Below are 22991 nucleotides of genomic sequence, written 5' to 3'. Positions count from 1 at the left end.
GGTGATTTCGAGCCTCTGTGTTTGGTGTTGGTGTGACGGCGCGAACAGTGGTGGTCGTGATCTCTCCTTTCACGGTTGTGAGCAAAAACAGCTGTTTTCACAGCTTTGTTGGTTCGGAGGGCGTGACATAGAGAGTGAGTGCTCAAACAGGATTGCACTATTCCCCTGTGTGTAGCAATGCCCCCATGCCTTGCCACTCCTTTCCCCCTCTTTCATTGCCAGCGGGCAGCAGTGTGCGGTTCGGGGACGCCACCAAGCCTTCCCACACACCCCCTTTGCCCCACTATGGAACCAGGTAAGTGTGGTACAACACACTCAGACTCCGCTTCGGGCCGCCTCAGTGTCTCCCGAGCCCCTGTGTTCCAACTCGCTGCCCCACCACGGGTACGTCTGTGGTCCTGTTGGTCCCGCTTGCACGGTGTCTGGGAGCCTGGCTAGCGCTTCCTAGCCTGTCTCGCTGGCTAATCCGTACCATCAGATTTGGCTATGCGATTCAGTTCGCCCGCCACCCTCCCAAGTTCAGGGGCATCCACTTCACCTCTGTGCGGAGTTGCTGGCGAAGGACACGATCGAGCCGGTTCCTCCAGCCGATATGAAGACAGGGTTCTACAGGTCCTACTTCATTGTACCCAAGAAAGGCAGTGGGTTACGGCCAATCTTGGACCTGTGAACATTGAATCGGGCCCTGAACAAGCTCCCGTTCAAGATGCTCACGCAGAAACGTATTTTCGAATGCATCCGCACCAAGATTGGTTTGCAGCGATCGACCTGAAGGACGCGTACTTTCATGTCCCAATTCTTCCTAGCCACAGACCGTTCCTGCGGTTTGCGTTCAAGGGACGGGCATATCAGTACAAAGTCCTGCCCTTTGGGCTGTCCCTGTCACCCCGTGTCTTCACGAAAGTCGCGGAGGCAGCCATTGTTCCACTTCGAGAACGCTGCGTTTGTATTCTCAACCATCTCAACAACTGGCTGATCTCGTCCTATGGAGTCAGAAGCATCTGAGGTCGCTTCATGCCATTCACATCCCTGGCGTGCTCAGTCGTCCCGCCGACAAACTCTCAAGACAGCCTACGCTTCCGGGAGATTGGCGTCTCCATCCCCAGGTGGTCCAGCTGATATGGGACTTCTTCGGAGCCGCTCAGATAGATCTGTTTGCCTCTCCGGACTCTAGCCATTGCCAGTTGTTTTATTCCCTGACCGAGGGGACCCTCGGCATGGATGCAATGGCGCACAGCTGGCCCTGGGGCATACGTAAGTATGCGTCTCCCCCAGTGAGCCTTTTCGCACAAACTCTGTGCAAAGTCAGGAAGGACGAGGAGCAGGTCTTGTTAGTTGTGCCGTATTGGTCCAACCGGACCTGGTTACCAGAACTCATGCTCCTCGCGACAGCACCTCCTTGACCCATTCCTCTGAGGAAGGACCTGCTTTCTCAGAGACGGGGCACTCTGTGGCACCCACGTCCAGACCTCTGGAAAATCCATGTCTGGTCCCTGGACGGGACGCAGAGGTTCTAGGTGACCTACCCCAGGCGGTGGTAGACACCATCACTTCTGCTAGAGCCCCCTCAACAAGGCGCCTCTATGCTCTGAAGTGGAACCTGTTCGTTGAATGGTGTTCTTCCCACCGGGAAGACCCCCAAAGATGTCTGATCAGAGTCATGCTTTCTTTCCTGCAAGATGGGTTGGAACAAAGGCTGTCTCCCTCCACCTTCAAAGTGTATGTTGCCGCTATTGCCGCACATCACGATGCAGTTGAAGGTAAGTCATTGGGAAAGCATGACCTGATCGTCAGGTTCCAGAGGGGAGCGAGGAGACTTAATTCGCCTCACCCATCCCCCCCCATCTATACCCTCTTGGGACCTGTCTCTGGTGCTCAACACACTGCAGAGTAGAGATGGGAATTGATAAGAATTTAACGATTCCGATTCCATTATCGATATTGCTTACGAAGCCCAAGGTGTGCCTTGCCCGTTCGGGTTGCGAGCACATTCAACTAGAAGTGTTGGTTCCTCCTGGGCGTTGGCTCAAGGCACCTCGCTGACAGATATATGCAGAGCTGCGGGCTGGGCGACACCTAACACGTTCACTAGATTCTATAGCTTCCGTGTAAAGCTGGTATCTTCCCGTATACTCGCCCCCAGTGGCCAGTAGCGTGAGGACCTGTTCTTAGTGTCGGCTTGCAACGCCACTCCCACCCCCATGGGTCGGATACGTGCGTCCATTGCTCCAGTAGTGTTCCCCAGAAATGGCTAACCCTGTGAGTTCCTCCGTCACCCCAGCGGCAGTCAGACGTTGCGGAGCGTCTGACGCCAGTCTGACTCGTATGCATTGTGGAACCTGTGTTAGGCTGGTTGTCCATATGTAGCGGTCCCTGCGGCACCCCATATGTGTATTCCTCCACGATCAGCTCCTCTGCTGACGAGCCTGTGTCTTTCCCTCGACAGAGCCCGCTCTGTAGTCTCTGCTAGTGTTTTTTACCCCCTGTAACTAGGCTGGAACCACCCCAGAGACTACCATATGTTGTACTACCCTGCTTGGCTAATCCATATGTGTAACCGTCACAGTACCTCCCTCCGGGGTAGGATGCGGCTTCCGCAGCATTCCCTTCCCCAAGGGCACGCTTTCCCAGCGTTATCCAATAAGTCACACTGAGTGGGTCTTGCAGAACAGCAGTGGCTGACCTTCTCTGCTTAGAGCCCATTCTTCTGCCCAACACTGCGGTCAGGCCAGGAGGCTCAAGCGGAGCGCTGGAAGGGCCAGCAGCTGTGGTGTTTTGGTAGATATCCCCATTCGTCAGTCTAGACTTACTCGTAGTGACTGACGAAGGGGAACGTCTCGGTTACGAATGGTAACCCTCGTTCCCCGAGGAGGGAACGGAGAAGTAAGTCCCCTCGCCACAGTTGCTGAGCTTCCGCTGTACGGCCGAGTCACAGGTCTGGCTCCTCAGCAGAAAAACAAGGTTTTATTTACTCAAACTAGACAGGCTTTCGCAAGCGATCCCCATTCGTCAGTCTAGACTTACGTCTTTGTTCCCTCCTCTGGGAATGAGGGTTACCATACGTAACCGAGACGTTCCCCTTCGTCAGTCACTACGAGTAAGTCTAGACCGATACGTTACCGATACGATAACCGATACGTTTTTAGTACATCATTGTCGTGTAAACGTACCCTGAGTCTTCAGCACTGAACATTGTAAGATGTCATGTCTCACTTATCTAACACACCTGATTTATATAATCAGCTCATTATTACAGGACAAGAGGTCAATAGCTGTATTTCAAATTACACACTACAAACTCTATAGTGTATATCTCCTTTCATTCAAAACACAACTTCTTCATTCTTTATTTTTAAAAGCTGAAGGAAATGTTTTATTGTTATCCACATTGATAAGTCAGTATAAAGAATAATGTCATATTGGCCTAAGATACAAGATAAAATAACTGAATACACCTAAAGAAGTGAAAAGCTTCCAGATATTGCAGGACAATTTAGTAAATATGATACTAACCTGGTGTGACGGCAGGCATGTTTTGATCACTGTGAGTTTAGAGACAGTGAAGGAAACAAGATTTACAGGATTATTTACATACTGATCAGATTTGGCAAAACACATCAGTCTATTGTCTAACAGGTGAGTCGTGAATCTAGGCAAAAATAAAATAAAACATCATTAACTCACCTAGAGCTTCGAATATATGGTCTAGACATCTGAATGAATTGAATGGTGTGTTCTGTGTATCTGAGCATGGCGTGAGTGTTTAGAGGTCTAGATGAATGAAGTAATAATTATCGTAAAAACAATAGAATCATCTCCATGTCTTTAACCCTCTGGGGACCAAAAACGCGCCGGCGCGTTTTCCTCGTTTTTTTTCACATAGCAGCAAAATAGACATAAAATACGCCCGTCATTTTTTGTCATACAGGCTTAAGAAATATGAAAGAATAAACTGTTAAATGTCTTCTTATGTATGGGTTCACTTAAAATCGAAATAAAACATTGTGCTTTTGTAAAATAAAGAAAGTAAACAGGGTGTGCTTTCTGCCTCCGTCTCCGTGAACTTTTTTTCTAGTGCACGTCTCTAAACTTAAACAAAACTCAGCGAATACTATTCACTCAGATATGAGCTATATATCTCTATAATCATTTAAGTGTGTAGTTTTAAATTATCTAATTCAAAACTAAAACAAATATTCTCTGTTTATGCAATCTATATAAAAAGAGCGAGAGATCAGCCGTGCTCATTATCGTTCTGGCACCTCATTACTCTGCTAATGTGACTCCACGCCCATGGAGAGCGCGCGCTATTCAAACGCAGATTATCTGAAGCAACGCCCACAACAGCTGGAAAACACACTCGCTGTGAGGAATAATAATATCGTGATAATCCTGGAAATTTTACCTCAAACGTGCTGAAGTAGCCTAACAACGGATCCAGCTGCAGATCATCAGTAAGTGCTATGTTCTAATCGCGATATGAAATGGTGTCTGCAAACGCAAAAGACTGTTTAAATGTGAATTGCTTTTCTGTGTTTGAATGAATGCACGGCACATATGCATGCTGTTGTTTACTACAGCTCGCTGTGTGTGAATGAAACACGTGTCTGTGTGTGAATGAAACTATCTATATTGCATACTGAGATGAGTAAAAATCGACTGAATATGTTGAAATAAAATGTCTTTGTATAAGCAACATATTAAACTGCAAATTAACATTTATGCCCTAATATATATTATAAAAGACGATATGTTACAGATGAAATATGAAAGACAACATTTCGTTTTGGATAGATTATAAGTTTTTACTGCCACATCAAAACCTAATTTACAAGGTGCAAACAAAATCTTAAAAGGTCAATATAAGCCTTCTCTTTAAATTATTTTTGTGTTTTATTAGTGACAAATTTGGGGAGAGGATAGCCTACATACAAAACTTTCTGAAAATACGAATGAGAATTAACTGCACAATTACTAGAAATGTTTACCTTGGATATTATACAATTTGCAAGCATACACAGTTTGTGGAAAAATACACTTTTTTTCAAGATGTTTCCAACTCTGAACCAATTCTGTAGTAATATATATATATATATATATATATATGTGTGTGTGTGTTGTCTTTGCATTCTTTCTTGTGGCTCAGTGACACCTGAATGAAATGCTCATTAGTATGCAGCATTAGCAGGTCTTTGTCTTCTTCTCAGGTGTGAATTAGGACATTATTCATGACCTTGTTGGATCATTCACGCCCACCTGCATATTGCCTTTCCAAACAAAAAGTGTCTTACAAAATTTAAATCAATCTATTGTTTAATGTAAACGATTAGCCCGGATGATTTTCAGATCATTTTGAAGTAAACACTCTAGCCGATAACATCCATTAGTCAAAAGTATTGTGGGAATATGTGAAGTTGGTCGTATGTGGTCTTATATCAGAAAATTTAAGTTTGAGTTTTTTGAATAACCACGCATAAATAATATTATCTAAAAAATGCAAACATGTACATGTTGCTCACATATTATGATAGCCATGTTCGTGCTAAATATAGTGTAATTACACCTTTGCCATTAATATGTTTATAAGCAACTGAAAAAAATACAAATATCAGGTCATGTCAAAACATCTCAAGGACCCCAATAACACCTTGGTCCCCAGAGGGTTAAAGAATAATATTAAAATGATTGTGAATGAGTAATATAGTGTTATTCTCTAATACATTCGTGTAAACTGTGACCAGCTCTCAGTGAATCAAACTGAAGCTTGAGTGTGTTTGACTCTCTCAGTTCAGTCAAACAGTAGCTCGCAACCAGTCATAGTCCATGTGTGGGATTCATGAATCAAATCATCTAGATACAAAATTGATAATTTATTTCCTGTAAGAGACACAACCTAAAGACAGACGATGATTGGTCTTGTATACGTCATATTTTTAAATAAAGATCCATTGAACAAAAAAGAGAGATGCTAAAACATATGAAGTGAATGTAATGAATCTAATCTAATTGTATTGTAATTGTAAAATTAATTTTGTACTCACGTGGCTCAAATACCAGTAAAGTCATCAGTAATAGAGTGAAGATGAATTCAGAGGAAAAGACAACAACTCTCATATCTCCAACTGCACCATAACCATTAACTAAGGATAAGATACAAGACAATTAAATACATGTTTTTAAATACAATCCCCACAGTCACATCAGCTGATTGATTTTCTTATGTTTGTTCAAATTAACTCTAAGATGGTGATTTCTGCTTCACAATGATTTATTACCTGTATTCAGTTAAGAAGAAAATATGTTTATGTATATACCACATACTTCATGGGTTATAGGTTATGTATTACTGTAAGCAGACACTGTATGGTGTTGAAGTGTTGTGTTCACTCACCTGTTTTCAGTATCAGTTCAGTCATCAGTGTAACAGAGTTCACTAAAACAACAGCAACTGATCCAAACAGATACACTGGAACAAAACGGTACAATTCTGTAAAAAAAAACAAATACAGCACAGTTTAATATCATAATTTAGAGGAAATTAGTCCACATTTTTTGATCTCCACATAATTTAAAATCCTCACCAGTCTGTTATTCAAATATATTATTTGATAATGTTGATTAAAAACCTGACATTAATGTAACATCACATACACAAACACACAAATACACCGACATAACATGTGTCACACAATAGATTGACCTCAAAATAAATTCCAAATAAAGCAAGGCTGGTAAATGCTGACACTCAAACTCTCTTCAGAAGAGTAAAATAAAAGCGAATGAACTAGAGCAGACAGAAAAACATCAGAGTGATACGCAGCGCAGGTGATTAATACTGTACCACGATTGAATGACCATGCGAAGTTTACCACTGCCCAGAGTAACTGAAGAAACGCAATCGTACAGGTCCATCCCATACGATCTGTACATGAACAAACATCAGCTTCATCATCACAGTAACAGTTTCTGTTCATTGACAAAGTTCTTCAGTGACTTTTGTAATTCATAATTGTAACATTATTTTATATTATCATACCTTTTTCATTTTCCAAAGTTATGATGTAGAAATAAATCATTACACCATTGACTGATAACATGATAATTATCCATGCTGATCTCCTGACTGAAGGTGAACCTGAAAATCATGGTTTATATTAAAAGGAAGAGTCCATATATCTGGGTTTGAAACTGACTGGATAAAAAAAATACTGTAAAATCAAGATGATGCACTGAACATTATCAAACATAATATAAAATATCTCACAAATATCCCCAACAAATAATAACAGATTTAGTGTGTGAGACTAGAAATATTTCTACAATTAACTCTACATTCAAAATTAATAATCGTTACATTTATAATAGTTTAATTGTAAAAATTATAATTGCTAAATTAATAACAGTGAAAGAGACAAATTTTGAATAATGTGTGGATCACATTATGATGTCATGATTTATATATGTTTACATCTGGAATTAGATCATAATTCAAATACTTACAGCCCATCTTTTGGCCACACGTTTCATCCCAATTGTATCTTGTCACTATGAGAAACACTGGTAAAACTGCAACAATGAAGTATCCTGAAAACAGAAGAGTGATTATATTAATACAGCTACTGGACTTTACTGACAGACATCAACAGATAATATTTCCTTGTACTATTACTTATAAATTAATCTCAATAGTTTGTAAAGATGAATTTACCTCCTCTGGCAGATCCAAAGGCATAAAACAGGATGATGAATTGTAGTAAAGGTAGAACATCAAAGCTTATACCAGCCAAAACCTCAAAAATAGCTATTATCTGTTCACTTATTCCCTCAATGAATTTAGCCAACACTGTATAAGAAAACAACAATTAAAAGAATCAAAATGGTTGATCTGATTTTAAATTAGAGTCCATGATAAACAAGTACTGAACTCAGTTCACACAATCATTCACCATTTCCCCTTGAATATAACACAAACAACATACATACACTACCAAAGTCATAAACTCACAGGAACGAAAGGTGAAAAGCGTTAGCCGTCAAAACATCAAAACATTAATTTTACACATATTAAAACAAAGTAGACAATGTGAAAAAAATACTAACACTCATTTGCATTTTGAAAGTAAAAGATGTAAATGCCCACAAGTTAATGTACAGATTCACTTTACTGAGGACAGCTCAATAAAGTATGAAATGTAAATGTAATAAATTCCAGATTCTCAGGTCTGGATTAAAGCCTCCCTTGCCCTCGTCCAGGTATGGGAACAACACTGAATAAAAGTCTGAAATAAGGGAACAGCAGCTTCAGCACCCTGGGAAGAAAAAAAAGGAAGCAGTACATGAACGGGCAAAGCCCAGACACTGGCAAGGAGTTGTGGGCATACAGTTAATAGTTATACAGGTAATAGTTATTAGTTATGTCTACATCAGTTGCTGTCTCCAGGGGAAGGGGTTATGGGAGGACAGGTATCACGCTCGGTCTGGCCATTAGCCTGAGGATGGAAGAGTGACGACAAACTTGGGGAGGCTCCAATCTGCCGACAGAACTCCCTCTAGAAATGGGAAACAAACTGGGGCCTGCCAGGGACCACATCCTCCAGACGACAATGAATCCAGAAGACATGGTCAGTGACCACCCAGTCCATCTCCATAACAGAGGGAGGTTTGGGAAGGGCAACAGAGTGATGTCAAGGACCATGCTTAAAGATGATGATACACAGGGCAACTTTTTGAGCAATGTTGCCATCAACGGGCAACCAGATGAGACACAGGGCCCACGACCGATCTAAATTATCCAGATAGAAATGTATTGCCCATTTTCAATGGGAAAGTGCCCAAGCAACAATCGCTCTGCAATATTGCCCAGCAACATTGCTCAAAAAGTTGCCCTGTGTATCATCACCTTAAGACAATAGAATTGCCACTGGGTAGAGGAAGGCCAGTAACAAAATCCAAAAAAACACCAGGACAATACGTTGGGCTAGCCATTTTCTGTACCAAGTCTGTAAGAGTTGAAGTGCCCGAAAAACAACACCCAACAGGTCTGTCGGAAATTCAAGAGTTTAGCAGATCGAATATTTTCCAGGTTCCTGTGTTCAGTTCACACAACGCATGGAACCGCCGCTACCTCCAGCCAGTGACGCCACTCCCACAATGCCAGACGGACTGCCAGCAGCTCTCAATTACCAATGTTATAATTCTGTGGGAGACAAACTGTGTGAATAATAAGCACAATGATAAAGCTTCTTATCATGAGAGGATATTTGAGACAGGCCCGCTCCGACACCAACCTCTGAGGCATCCACTTTCACCAAAAAAAAAGAGCCAGTTAGAAACAGCCTTTACCTTTCCAGGGCCTAATAAACAGAACTGACTAGGCATAAAAAATGCACTTCTCCACTTTTGACAAAACAGCAGCTATTGGAGCACTCGTCTGATGTAATGGATGTGCACCTGAAAGGAACAAGAATAGATTAGAATATCTTCCAAGTACACAAAGATGAGTTTATTTATCATGTCTCTCGGCACGTCTTTGACGAGTGCTTGGAAGACAGCCAGAGCGTTGGACAGGCTGAAAGGTAAAAACAAATATTCAAAGTGCTCCATATGTCTTAACAATTTTCTTCCACTCGACACAATCCAGACCAAATGATAACATTGCATAAACCCTACTTTGTAAAGAATCTAGCCATTTGCAAAACCTCAAAAGCTGAAGACGTAAGAGGTAGGAGGTACCTGTTCTTAATAGTTATGTCATTCATCTCCCAACAGTAAATGCAGCGGTGCAAAGATCCATCCATCTTAACAAAGGAGAATCCAAAGGATTCCAGGAGAATCCAAAGGAGAATACAAGGAGAATACAAAGGATAATCCAGCACCATGCCGGAGAGGGACAGGGATGGATAATGCCAGCTGCCAGAGACTGAGAGAGATATTTCTTCATGACCGCTCACTCAAGAGAAGAGACAGGGCTGGGGCAGAGAAGTGCCAGGGGGTGAGGTCGATCCCACAATCATACGATCGGATCGATGGGGTAAAAGAGAGGCAGCCCAGGACCTACTGCAGACCACTCGCAGATTGATGTATATCAGAAACCAGGGAAGGATCAATTGTCTCTTCCTGCAACACAGACAAAGTAGAAACAACAGAAGGGGCCGAAACCAAACCATTTGCATGACAAAAAGAACTTTGAAAAACAAAACTATCTGTCCTGTTAATGTGTAGGTTGTGAAGAGACAACCAGGGATATCTCAATTAAACAGACTGAACACCAGATCCTTTCGGTGATTGCCGAAGGGCGATCAAATTCACTGGGCCAGCAACATGAGTGATGGTCATCAACCGGTGCCCGTCAAGAGAATTAACAGAAAGAGGAGGAGATGAATGGGAAGAACCCTCTGAAGACCCTCATCAATAAAACTACTTTTCACCTGCGAGTCGATGAGCACAGAACACTTGAAGACTGAACTATTGATGAGCATTGATGCACAAAGAGAAGTACGAGACCCGAGAATTGGGGAGATTGAAGTACCACTTGCCAGAATTCCTCATTCTACTGGCGAGCTCTAGATTTTTCTGAACATGATACAGCAAGGTGTCCTTGACCACCACAATATATTAGACAATCGTCATTTTAGAAAATCATCATTGTCTTTACTCTGAGGAGAGGCAAAGTCTGTCACCCTGCATGGGCTCAGAGTTGGTGGAATCAGTGACTCTTAGGGAGGAAGGATAATTAAATGGCTCCACCCATGATCTGATGGAGGCTCCCTGGGCTCAATTCCATACAATCATCCTAGCAAACATTGAGATCTATGAGATCATCCAAAGACTCTGGGGGGCACGGGCGTAAATCTCATCCGTAACCTCCTCCACAAGACCGTCCAATTCTTTTGCCTTGCTGGAGAGTCTCAAGAAGTCTGGAAGCCTCTTTGCCATAAACAGACCGGTCAAAACCTTGATCATTTCAGTTTTAAAAAGGTGAACCTCCAAGCAACACAGAGATTGAGCATCTCCAGTTGGTGGCCCCCCAGTCGCAAGTTCTTCCGGTCAGTAAGGAGATGACAAATGCTACTTTAGATCTTTCCAATGGATAGGTCTGTGCATCAAATTAGACAACGAATGACACTGAGTGGGATCACCGGCAAAAACTGGAGGATTATCCACTCGAGCCTCAAGAAGACTGAGAGGATGGTCATCGGTCTGAAGCAGTGACAACACCAGTTCATGGACAGAAAGATAGAGATGCCTGAGTTGGACGGAAAGTTCAGTGACCCATTTCACCAAGGCATCCACAGACGAGCATGGCCTTGTTCCTCTTCATGACGAAAAAGCAAAACTCCTTGACGTTGACGTTCCACAGAACTGCACAAAGGTGACTCTTCCTGTGGGTCCATGTTTGGCCAGTGTGTTCTGTCATGATAATAATAATAATAATAACGATTACTAATAGAAAAGACCCAAGAGCAGACGAATACTAAACAGTTGGCTCCAGACCAACACAAGTCGTCGATCAGGTCTGAACTGACCAAGGCCACGAGAAAGAAAGAAAACAAAAACAAAGGAAGGGGAGAGAGCAATCAAACCCGACTGACAAAAACTGTCATTGTGAAATAATGTGATCTCATGATGAAAAATTCACACTACTAAACTTTTTTACCCATTTTTATGCATTTTAATCAACCATTTTAATGTACGCTTTGATTTATTTTACTTACTTTTTCCTTCTAAAAGGAAAAAGAAAGCATCTCTCCTTTCCTTACCCCCCCCCCCCCATTTGTGCGCATAACAAACACCATTAGTCTGATAAAAACATGATTTCACAGCACATATATCACTAGTTATTGACTGAAGGAATCAGATATTAATACTTACAGAAAATTATATAGATGAGTTCGAACACAAGTGCCACTACAAAGTAGAGAATGATCATGACACCTTCAAATCCCACGTAATTCATACTTTTGTTCAAGGCAGATTTAAAGAGAACTGGAAGAAATCAAGAGATAGAAAAACAAATATTACTAATTTAAAGCCAACCAAAACTTAAATACACATCACAAGAATACACCCTTTTCATCTCACCTATGTTGTTTATGTACAGTATTACAGTACTGTACATTAGCTGAGCTGTCTGATTCTGAGCCTGTGACCTTTTTTCTGCTTATATGACCTCTGACATCATCACAAAACATACTGAGAACACTGTACAAAATGTGCATGTGCCAGAAAACACCACTACTTCACCCAAGTTTGAAACTCCACCATTTTGTGTATTTATGTATTTGCAATGCGAGTGAACTTTGCTGGTCAAACAAAAAGAGAATAAAGGAGCGTCACACTTGAATGACATGGCGCACCCAGTGTCTGAATTTGCTTACTTGTTTTAATTTACTCTGTCAAGAACAAGTTATCTTATAATTTACAGCAAAAAAACGTAAATTGACATACCCAGAATTCCGTGCAGGACATTTCACATTTTATGATATTTAATATAAATAATTATGTTTCTTCCTAATTTTTGTTATAAGTTATGTACATTTGGGTTTTATGTTACATTTTATGTTGTTTAATTAATGCTTATTGCATTATTATAGTCATGTGTGTCACCATGATGGTGTTTTGTATTTGTGTGTATGACATGGTGCGCCTTATATTTATACTGTATATACCTCAGGTTGTGGTGAACTTTAAATCATCACGAGACGGGCGTGGCTTAGGGCTATAATTTACGCTCGCAGGCTTATTTCTCTGATTTTTAATCCTTCAGCGAAGACATCACATCGCTGGATCCGAGGAGAAGCCGCGCCGTCAAAGGAGCATCTCAGCGGAACGAGTCGAGAAGCTGCTGGCCACGCCGCCTTCATCGCCTTCCTGCTGCGCTATCCGGCGCCCATTTCCTTTTTTCATTGCTCTAGTGTGTGCTCGCCGGCGTGACACACACTCTATCTAAAAGAGTAGCGTCTTTTTAAAGATGCCTTCCTGCGGCTCGTGCAGAGCCACACTCAGCGACGGCGAACGCCATTTTACCTGCGTTTCCTGCCTGGGTGAGCAACACGCGGCTCTCGCGCTCGCTGACAGCGGCTGCCCTCACTGCGAGCTGTTGCCTTTAGCGACTCTGTGGACTCGCTTGGCATCATTTCAAGAGCCTGTGTTCACCGCTGTAGTGCCGCGCCGTAAGAAGCGCCGTGCTCAACGGATCCCGGAACCATCTCCCAGCCGTCAAAGCTCGTCGGTGCGCCCACGAGCTACGTCACCGGCTTCTTCATCGTCGATTCCCGACGGACGGCGGCCACCGCTTGCCGCCGCTTCTGTCGCGGATGAGGTCGACACGATGCTGAGAGATGGGGATTCCTGCTCTATCCGGGTGTCAGGCAGTGAGGATTGGGCGAGCTCTGAGGATCTCGCGCCTCCTGTCCGTGCTTCGACGGGAAAGAGAGCTAGCATCGAGGCGGAGCTAGTTCGCGTGCTCACTCAAGCCACGGCGTGCCTTGGCCTTGACTGGGTTTCGCCAGAGCAGCCCGCCCACAACCGACTGGACGGCTACTTCCTGCCCGGGGAGCGTTCTTCACCTGCATCCAAGCCCGCGCCCCTTCCTTCCTGAGCTTCACGAAGAGGTCGCTAGGGCTTGGAGCTCCCCGTTTTCAACAAGGACAAGGTCTTCTGTTTCTCTGGCGTTCTCCGCTGTCGACGACGCCAAGAACAGAGGTTACCTCTCTCTGCCGCCGGTCGAGGAGGCGGTCGCAACGCACTTATGCCCGCCCTCCGCTGGACGGCGTGCTAAGATGACGCTGCCCTCAAAGGCTTGCCGCATGACGTCATCCCTGCTCCGTCGCCCTTTCACCGCTAATGGACAGGCTGCGTCAGCGCTGCACACCATGGCCACGCTCCAGATCTACCAGGCTGATCTCCTCCGCAAGCTGGACGAGAAAGGACCTGAAGCGATCTGCGTGGCGGACCTGAGGAGCGCTACGGACCTTGCTCTTCGCGCCTCTAAGTCCGCAGCACAGGCCATAGGGCGGAGCATGCTGACAGGTATGCTGAGGTACAGAAGGCGACCCAGGCGATGAAGAACTTCCTCCCGAAGCGCTCCAACTCTGCAGCAGGCCGTGCGAAACCGTCTGCTCAGAGTTCACAGCCTAAGCCTCCGCCCAACGCCTCGTCTCAACGCCACCAGACGCAGAGCTCGAGACCGCGCTCTCGATCTTCCAGCCGCCGCCCCGTGCCTCGTGGCCCACGGCCGAAGATCGCCTTGAAGCCAGAGGCCCCGAAATCATCCTAGCACTCCTAGGAAAACGACGGTGTTCAAGTCCCGCTGCGGCCGGATTTTCACCGAAGTTTGCCGCTCGTCCAGTCCCAAGAGAAGTGACTGGTCCAGTGTATATAGCAGCCAACAAGCCTGTTCCAGTACCCGCTTGCCTGCACACAAAAGCTGTTTTCACGGCTACCCAGATAAATCCCTTAAAGAGCGTATTTTCTGGTGTCCTGGCCACGGCCGATGGTGTTTCATGTGTAGTAAGACTGCCCACTATTATGTGCCCATCCCTACACACAAACACAGCCCCACACACGGGGCCCGCGCACATACTAAAATCGACTCGATTGCGTTAAAAGTAGCAAACGTGCCCACAACCCAGTGCCTACTAATGCTACCTCATGCTTATCACACGGTTTCTGTAAAAACTAAACCAGTGTGCAGGTGCTCTGCTCAGGCGAGCGATGCTATAAAGGTGGTAAACGTGCCCGCTCCCCCGCGCCCACGTCCACACACAAGCATTACGGTTCCAACGGGACTCGTCCAGCCCTCCCCCTCCCGGTTAACCACCGTAGAGGGGTCGACCGCAGACATTCTGCCCGCTGTCATCAGCGCGGCCCCTGCCTCAGATGTTGCGAGCACGACATTTCTGTCACAGCTCGCCGAAGCCGCTGTATCGCGAGCCGATCAGAGCGCGCTTCTCACTCAGCCCCTAGCAACCCGTGCAGACGCGTGGCCGAAGCTTCCCGGGGTTTCAAAATGGGTGCTAAACATCATAAAAGAAGGCTATTCGCTGCAGTTTCGCCGACGCCCTCGCCGCCACACGGCACGCGTCGAGACCTCGGTAGAATCGAAAGTAGCACATCTACTTCGAGCCGAAATTCAGAAACTACTGAGCAAAGGGGCAATAGAACCTTTATCTCAAGCTCAGAGCGAAGGGGGGCTTTACAGCAGATACTTCCTGGTACCCAAGAAAGACGGGGGTCTAAGACCCATACTAGATCTGAGGCAACTGAACAAAGCAATTATGAAGCGCCAGTTCAAGATGCTCACGATCAGAAAAATCCTCGCGCATGTTCGCCAAGGGGACTGGTTTGTGTCAATAGATCTAAAGGACGCGTATTTACAAATACAGATTGCGTCACATCACGTCACAGACGATTTTTGAGATTCGCCTTCGAGGCTCAGGCATATCAGTACACAGTCCTGCCGTTCGGCTTGTCCCTGGCACCCCGTACATTTACGAAGTGCATGGACGCAGCGCTCGTTCCCCTCAAACTCCGGGGCGTTCGAGTGCTGAACTATTTGGACGACTGGCTCATTCTAGCCCAATCTCATTCAGAGATCATGGCGCACAGAGCTATGTTACTGGATCACCTCGAGAATCTCGGTCTCACAGTGAACTGGGAAAAGAGTTCGCTATTCCCCAGACAGATTATGTCTTTTCTGGGAATAGAACTGAACTCGCTGTCAATGACAGCACAGCTGTCGCCACAGCGCGCACTACATATTCAGCGCACAGTCAGCTCTTTCCGCTGCGGCGCTGTAGTCCCTCTTTAAGAGCTTTCAAAAAATGCTAGGTCTGATGGCCTCAGCATCATCAGTCCTCCAGCTGGGCCTGCTGCGCATGCGCCCACTGCAGCTCTGGCTCAAAGGGAGGGTGCCTCACAATGCGTGGGCCACCCGTCGGCTTCGCCTCAAGGTCAATCAAGCATGCGTTGCAGCTTTGAACCCTTGGAGGTCGAAAGACTGGTACCATTCAGGTGTAAGCCTGGGGACTTCCTCGAGACTGGGGGTGGTGTCTACGGGCGCATCCAACGCAGGATGGGGAGCGCTGCTCGAGGGCAGACCGCTGTTTGGCCTATGGTCAGAGCGGGAGAAGCTCCTTCATATAAACTGCCTCGAGATGTTAGCAGTGAGCAAAGCACTCATGCGCTTTCGTCCCCTGATAACGGGGTGCCACGTCCTGATACGTTCAGACATATCAGTGGTATCCTACATAAATCGCCAGGGCGGCCTCAGGTCCCTGCTGGTGTACAGGCTAACCAGACGCCTCCTGATATGGGCACGCAGCAACCTGCTCTCACTGAAAGCAGCGCACGTGCCAGGGCGCCTGAATGTTGGACCAGACAGACTGTCCAGGAACCACGTTCCGACAGGAGAATGGTCTTTGCACCCACAGACAGTACGGCTGCTGTGGAAAAAGTTCGGCAGAGCGGATGTAGACCTGTTTGCGTCTCAGGAAAACGCTCACTGTCCAGAATTTTTCTCGAAAAGCGAGGATGCCCTAGCCCACTCGTGGCCTCGCTGTCCTCTTTATGATTTTCCCCCTGTCTCCCTCCTAACCCAGGTGGTGGAGCGGATCAGGGAGGAAGGATGCTCAGTGCTGCTGGTAGCGCCGCTCTGGTTGAACCAGCCCTGGTTCCCAGTTGTGATGCAGTTAGCAAGCACCGCCCCGTGGCCAGTGCCTCTGAGGAGGGATCTCCTTTCTCAAGCCAATGGTTTGATTTGGCATCCTCACCCGGAAACTATTGTTCCTTCACGTGTGGGCCATCAACGGGTATCCGCTGATCTCCCACAGGGAGTGTTAAACATGATCATGCAGGCCAGAGCTCCGTCTATGCGACGTCTCTATGCCTCTAAGCGGTCAGTATTTTCTGGTTGGTGCACAGCTCGTGGCGTGTCACCCCCAGATTGCGGAGTAACAGAGGTTCTATCCTTCCTACAAGAGCTGTTGGATAAGGGAAGGTCCCCTTCCATGCTCAAAGTATATGTGGCGGCCATAGCGGCGTTCTCTGAAACAGCGCTTGGCCAGTCTATAGAAAGAGCTAAGAGACTGAATCCCCCCAGACCTCCCACAGTTCCCATATGGGACCTTTCTACGGTGCTGGACGCCATGATGGGTCATCCTTTTGAGCCTCTACAGGAGATTGATATTAAACACCTGTCATTCAAGACGGTGTTTCTTCTGGCTCTCGCTACAGTGAAGCGCATTGGGGACTTACACGCGCTCTCAGTGAGTGCTACGTGCATGGAGTTTGGGCCTAATGACTCTAGGGTTATACTCAAACCTAAGCATGGGTATGTCCCGAAATCCCTAAATACACCGTTTAGGGCACAGGTCATTTCCCTGTCTGCCCTTCCGGTCACTGGGGAAAATGAGGACGAGAGTTTTCTCTGCCCGGTCAGGGCATTAAGAGCTTATGTGTCTCGCTCGTCTGCCTTCACAATGCCCTTTGGGTGTCAGAGCGCACTCCACGAGGAGCATGGCTTCTTCGTGGGCCTGGTCAAGTGGGATTGCCTTGCAAGATATTTGTATGGCGGCAGGCTGGGCCTCCCTGTCTACATTTATAAGGTTTTATAACCTAGAGGTTCCCGCTCTACAAGCCAGGTTACTATCGGTCTAGTATGGCCAAAAGTTGTTAGACTGAAGTCTCAGTCTTTGATATATGGCTATGATAAATAGCAGGGCTGCTCTGAGCCGCCATTTTTGGAAGATTGTGGCTAAAACCCCCTTCTTTCAGGATTCCCTGTGAGTCCCCTGGGTGATTATGCACTGTATGAACCCCAGTTGATTGCTCTGGGTCTATGGTGTCGGATCCAGGCATACACAGCGTTTTACATTGTGTTCCCCAAAGCGTAGTTTACTACGCAGTACGAGAGTATCTCTCGTAAGAGAACGTACTCGGTTACTAACGTAACCTCGGTTCTCTCTAGAGAGAGGAACGAGTACTGCGTATCCTGCCGTGCATGCACAGCAAAATCCCCAGTGTTAAATTAACACTGCTCAGTGTTTATATGAGTCCACACTCAGAGAGTGTTAAATGAACACTGAGGCCCCGTTTACACGATGGGAAAACGCAGATATTTCTCTGCGTTTTGGCCTGTCATTTACACGAAAACGCCGTTTTTATCCCAGAAAACTATTATTTCTAAAAACTCCGGCCAAAGTGGAGATTTCTGAAAACGCCGGTTATGTGTTGTCGTGTCAACTGGGAGAAACGGGGTTTTAGGTTCTCTCTTGTCGATTCTGATTGGCTTGCATGGCTTTATCCTTCTCCCTACACTGCCGCCCATAGGTTTGGCATAGTTATAAAGGCGCTCAACGGCGTATTTATGCGGGTTGTGTGCACGATGTTATTATTGAAAACGGAGGGGGGGAAATATTCGTTTCTCTAAATACCCGGCTATGTGTAAATGTGGCCTGAATCAGTGTTAAAGTTAATGAGATAATTAAGTGATTAATTGAGATATGATTGAGCATTATTGAAGACACCTGATGTTAACAAGCAGAATCACTGAAGGAGAGAATCCTAATTGGTATGTTACCATTATGGAGATCAGTGTTTGTTTTAGTTGGGCTCTCAACCCTTAAAATAATGCCTTTAGATTATGTTTGGCTGCTGAACATGATTTATACCAGCCAGATGTACAAAGAGTAAAGGTGATGTGATGGTATTGGTTGTGTGTTAACATAATCATTACTTACCATCACTTGACCTGAATCACTGAACTCATATAGAGCCCAATTACTAAGTAACTTTTGCTTTATTGATTATAGCAGCACTGTCCTTGAAAAGCACAATGTTTTTAAGTTTTACAATTTAATTCAGATAATTTCTTAAAACTTAATCACACTCAAAATTGTTGTTTTCACAACACAGACATCAAGAATCAGCCTGTGAATCTCAACAATGGTGACAACTGAAGCCTTTTGCTTTGCATTCTGGATGCCACCAATCAAATCTCATTCATGACTCCCATCATGCATTGCAGCATGAATGAATAATGAGCTTATGTTCAGAGGTGATCTGTTTGTCACCATTGTTGAGAGTCATACGCTAATTCTTGATCTCTGTGTGTGCCTATCTGAAATATTTTTCATTATACCCTTAATAAAAGAAGGGGTTTTTTTTAATTGATTTTATCATTTTGATTTAATTAAAAGGATAGAGAGGCATTTTCTACAAGGACAGTGGTGTTATAATCCATAAGGTAGATTTTACTCAGAAATTATGCCCTCAGTGAGTTTAGTGCTTCAGGACAACTATTGATTATGTTAAAACACAACCAACACCATCAGATCACATTTTCTGGCTGTTATAACTGAATTACAGCAGCCAAACAAATTCTGAAGTTAAATAAGTAAGGGTCAAGAGCCCAACTAAACTAAGCACTGATCTCCAAAATGGTGACCATTTACATGAATTTTCTCCTTCAGTGATTCTGCTTGTAATTATCAGGTGTCTTCAATAATGCTCAATCATAACTCAATTAATCACTTAATTATCTCATTAACTTTAACACTGCTTCAGTGTTCATTTAACACTCTCTGAGTGTGGACTCATATAAACACTGAGCAGTGTTAATTTAACACTGGGGATTTTGCTGTGTGCACTCTGGTTGCTTCACTGTTAAAAATCAGAGAAATGAGCCTGCGAGCGCAATTTATAACCCTAAGCCACGACCGTTTCGGCGGGACGTGACGCAGAATGGCGCGAAGCGCCCTCATTGGGTGTGACGTCACTCTAGGTCTCGCTCGATAGGCTCAAGCAGTTGCCCGCACAGCAGCCAATCGGCGCGCGAGCTGCCTCGCCTGTGTCTGTATGCTGCGGCAACGCGTTTTACAATTATACAAAATTAAGGATAATTTTTGGCTTCAGTATTCTCGTGGAAAAGGATTTTCTCCAAAGCGTAGTTTACTACGCAGTACTCGTTTCCTCTCTCTAGAGAGAACGTCTCGGTTACAGATGTAACCCTCGTTCCCTGAGTAGGGAACGGAGACGTTACGTCGAATGACGACGAAAGGGAACCGAGGTTACGCAAGTAACCGAGTACGTTTTCTGTTTTACCACCTGTATTATTATGGTGGATATCAGCATATTATAAAGGTACACAGCATATTTTAGCACTTTAATGGGTTGGAAAATGAACATTATCAGTTAATGAAATAAAGTTTTTCATTAACTTTATTTCACTTCAGTCTTTTTTTTTTCTTTTTTTTCAGTGTACAAATATTGAATGCCTAGAAATTGATATTGGAATTTCACCAAATTTACTGCAAGTTATTACAGCAATCTGTACTGTATGTTGAATTTACTTCACACCTCATGTCTGCTAAATGTAACTGGGTTAATGCAACAAAATGAATTGACTTGTCAAGTTGGGTCAACAAATTATTTTTTACAGTGAAGGAATTTAGAGCCAGTTTAAGCATGTTATAGTGTCTAAGTGACTATAACATAATATTTGTAGTGTAATAACTGTAACACATCTTTTTTTCATGATCAGCTGGTGTAGTTAAGAGTGATCATACCGGTAAATTGTCTTAAGTTCCTTAAACACAGAGATTCACAAAACCTGTAATACTAAAACTGTCACACACTGTTAATTTACTTTTGGATTTGTTTACCTGAATAAAAAACAGCTGAGAAAACTATATATTCTGTTTCACAGCTGTAATCTTGAATAAATGTTTTGATTTTGCCTGCAAAACAAAAAAAGATAAAAAATAAAACACACACTTTTTAATGGAAAATGTAATTTTTTAATGCAACTATTTTGTCTAATAATCTGTCAGTCATCATAAATCAATCATACCTGTGAGCTCATTTGCATATGGTGCCGTCCAGAGCAATAAGAGAGGTCTCAGAAAATAAAGAGCAGAACAAGAGACCGTCTCAAACAGAGACCCTGAAACAAAACCAGATATGAATAACTGCTGTATGAATAAACACATACTTGAATGATATGATAATGCACTAATAAACAATCAGTAGTGAAACACTCACCTTCAGAAACACCCCAGGAGACAAAAGCAAGACACATGATCAAATTTGGACAGATGACTAGACACATCTGAAGACTGAGCACTAGATCTACAGAGAAAAGACAAATTAACTCCAGTTTAACCAGATATTAAATTCAGTTTGAATTGAATATTGGTTCCACCTCTTTAACTAATGCTAGTCATTGAGCATTTTGACATTTTTTCTGCATCTCCTGCGCCGCATCAAGCCACTTCCATTATAGCTGTTCAAATGAATGCATGGCATAGACTCAAACTGTAACTGTGTGCAAGACTCCAATAAAATTATTAGGTAATTATTCCCTCTTTATTTATAGCTATATATCTTTGATTGACTATACAACATTATAATATTATTTGTACATTTATTTTTAAATCATTATTATTTTAAATGATTATTGTTCCAGCTTCCTGGTTCATTAGGGTACTCTTGTAAGCAAGTAGCAGTGGCTGGGATATACTTTAAGCATAACCTCCATAAAAAGATCTTTAAGTAAAATTAGCTGCTCCCGAGCAGGTGTGAGCTTACGGACCTGTTGCAATGACATCAACTCCAGGATGAGCTTTGAAGAACCTAACAATCCTGGATCATGTCAAATCGTCAACTTGAGTAATCCACGTACGAGGAACAGACCCCAGGTGGTTATTAAATGTGTTTTTATCATTCATCTGCATCAAGCCTCTTGAGTTTATCAAGCCAGCGCGTGACAGATGCATGCCGGTTAGATGTTTGTTTTTACAGTACATTTTACATTACTATTTTTATATTTTGCATTGGACACCAGGTGGTGACAACAAACACAGTAACATTGTTCATTGTATCTGCTAAATTGCGAATTATAGCAGATAAGAGCACTGTCAGTGTCATGGCATTGACATAGACCTACCTTTACTTTGTGATCTGCAGTAGATTATAAAGCAGAGCAGAAGTGCAGATGCGGATGCAGAAACACAGAGAATCAACACCATTATGTGTGAAACAGAGAAACCTGTGAAACACAGAAATGGGGTTCTATATGAGTTCAGTGATTCAGGTCAAATGATTGTGAATAAATGATTATGTTAAAACACAACCAACACCATCAGATCACTGTTTCTATTTGTTCATCTGACTGTAATAACTCAGTTACAGCAGCCAAACCAAATTGTTAGCCAAAGCCAAAAGTTAATGATGTAAGGGTAAAGAGCCCAACTAAAACACACACTAATCTCCATAATGGTGACATATATTTATGGTTTTCTCCTTCAGTGATTCTGCTTGTTAACATCAGGTGTCTTCAATGTTGGCAATAAAAAATAAAGACTTCTTAATTCATCTTTGACGTCTGTCTGTTATTCAGATATTTTTGTTTAATTTTTTTTGTGTGTAAATTTTACTCATTTTAAATGGTTAACTTTTAAGGAATTACATTTATTAATTATTACTCAATTCTCAATTCTAATTTGTTACATTTAATTAATATTATTTCTTGTAATCTGTTGCCACAATTTTATTGAGTAGATATAGCATATTCACAAATAGGTTCTGTACTCATAAAACGAGACATTGTAAAGTTTGTAAGTACATCAGGAGTTTATTTAAATAACACTTGCCTGATGGCTTATGCTACCGCTAACCCGGACGTCGAGGTCACTTTGATTTGGGAAAAACCTGTAAAAGTATCGTGCGATCACCCAGTGTTGCAAAAAAGAAAAAGAAAAAAAAAGTTGTTTTTTATATCCAACATTTTTTATTTTTTTATTCAGAAGTGTTGACAACTTAGTGTTAACTATATCCAACATTTTTTATTATTTTATTCAGAAGTGTTGACAACTTAGTGTTAACTATATCCAACATTTTTTATTATTTTTTAAGTAGTGTTGACAACTTAGAGTTAACTAATAACTGTTGCAAACTGGTACTATCAACAAACAATTAGTGCATTCTGGAAC

At 43.5% G+C, this 22991-nt stretch overlaps 1 protein-coding gene and 1 long non-coding RNA gene across 2 annotated transcripts in view; one reads left to right on the top strand and one right to left on the bottom strand.

The window, feature by feature from the left end:
* LOC306996046 overlaps nt 1–22991 on the top strand; it is a 404126-nt gene that overhangs the window by 30283 nt on the left and 350852 nt on the right. The gene's annotated exons all lie outside the window — the stretch shown is intronic.
* LOC307008436 (uncharacterized protein) overlaps nt 1–22991 on the bottom strand; it is a 29534-nt gene that overhangs the window by 990 nt on the left and 5553 nt on the right. Inside the window, exons 3-14 of the mRNA XM_079631227.1 lie at nt 21947–22048; nt 21043–21129; nt 20852–20944; nt 20664–20738; nt 11872–11985; nt 7709–7843; nt 7501–7584; nt 7037–7135; nt 6842–6922; nt 6392–6487; nt 6042–6140; nt 3514–3542 (exon numbers count right to left, since the gene is read on the bottom strand). Coding sequence (XP_079487353.1) covers nt 3514–3542; nt 6042–6140; nt 6392–6487; nt 6842–6922; nt 7037–7135; nt 7501–7584; nt 7709–7843; nt 11872–11985; nt 20664–20738; nt 20852–20944; nt 21043–21129; nt 21947–22048 — 1094 coding nt within the window. The remainder of the gene's footprint in view (nt 1–3513; nt 3543–6041; nt 6141–6391; nt 6488–6841; nt 6923–7036; nt 7136–7500; nt 7585–7708; nt 7844–11871; nt 11986–20663; nt 20739–20851; nt 20945–21042; nt 21130–21946; nt 22049–22991) is intronic.

The sequence above is a fragment of the Phoxinus phoxinus genome, assembly GCF_949152265.1.
Source record: "Phoxinus phoxinus genome assembly, chromosome: 1".
NCBI lineage: Eukaryota > Metazoa > Chordata > Actinopteri > Cypriniformes > Leuciscidae > Phoxinus > Phoxinus phoxinus.
Note: the sequence above shows the minus strand (reverse complement) of the source record. Positions and strands in the feature narration are given on the sequence as shown.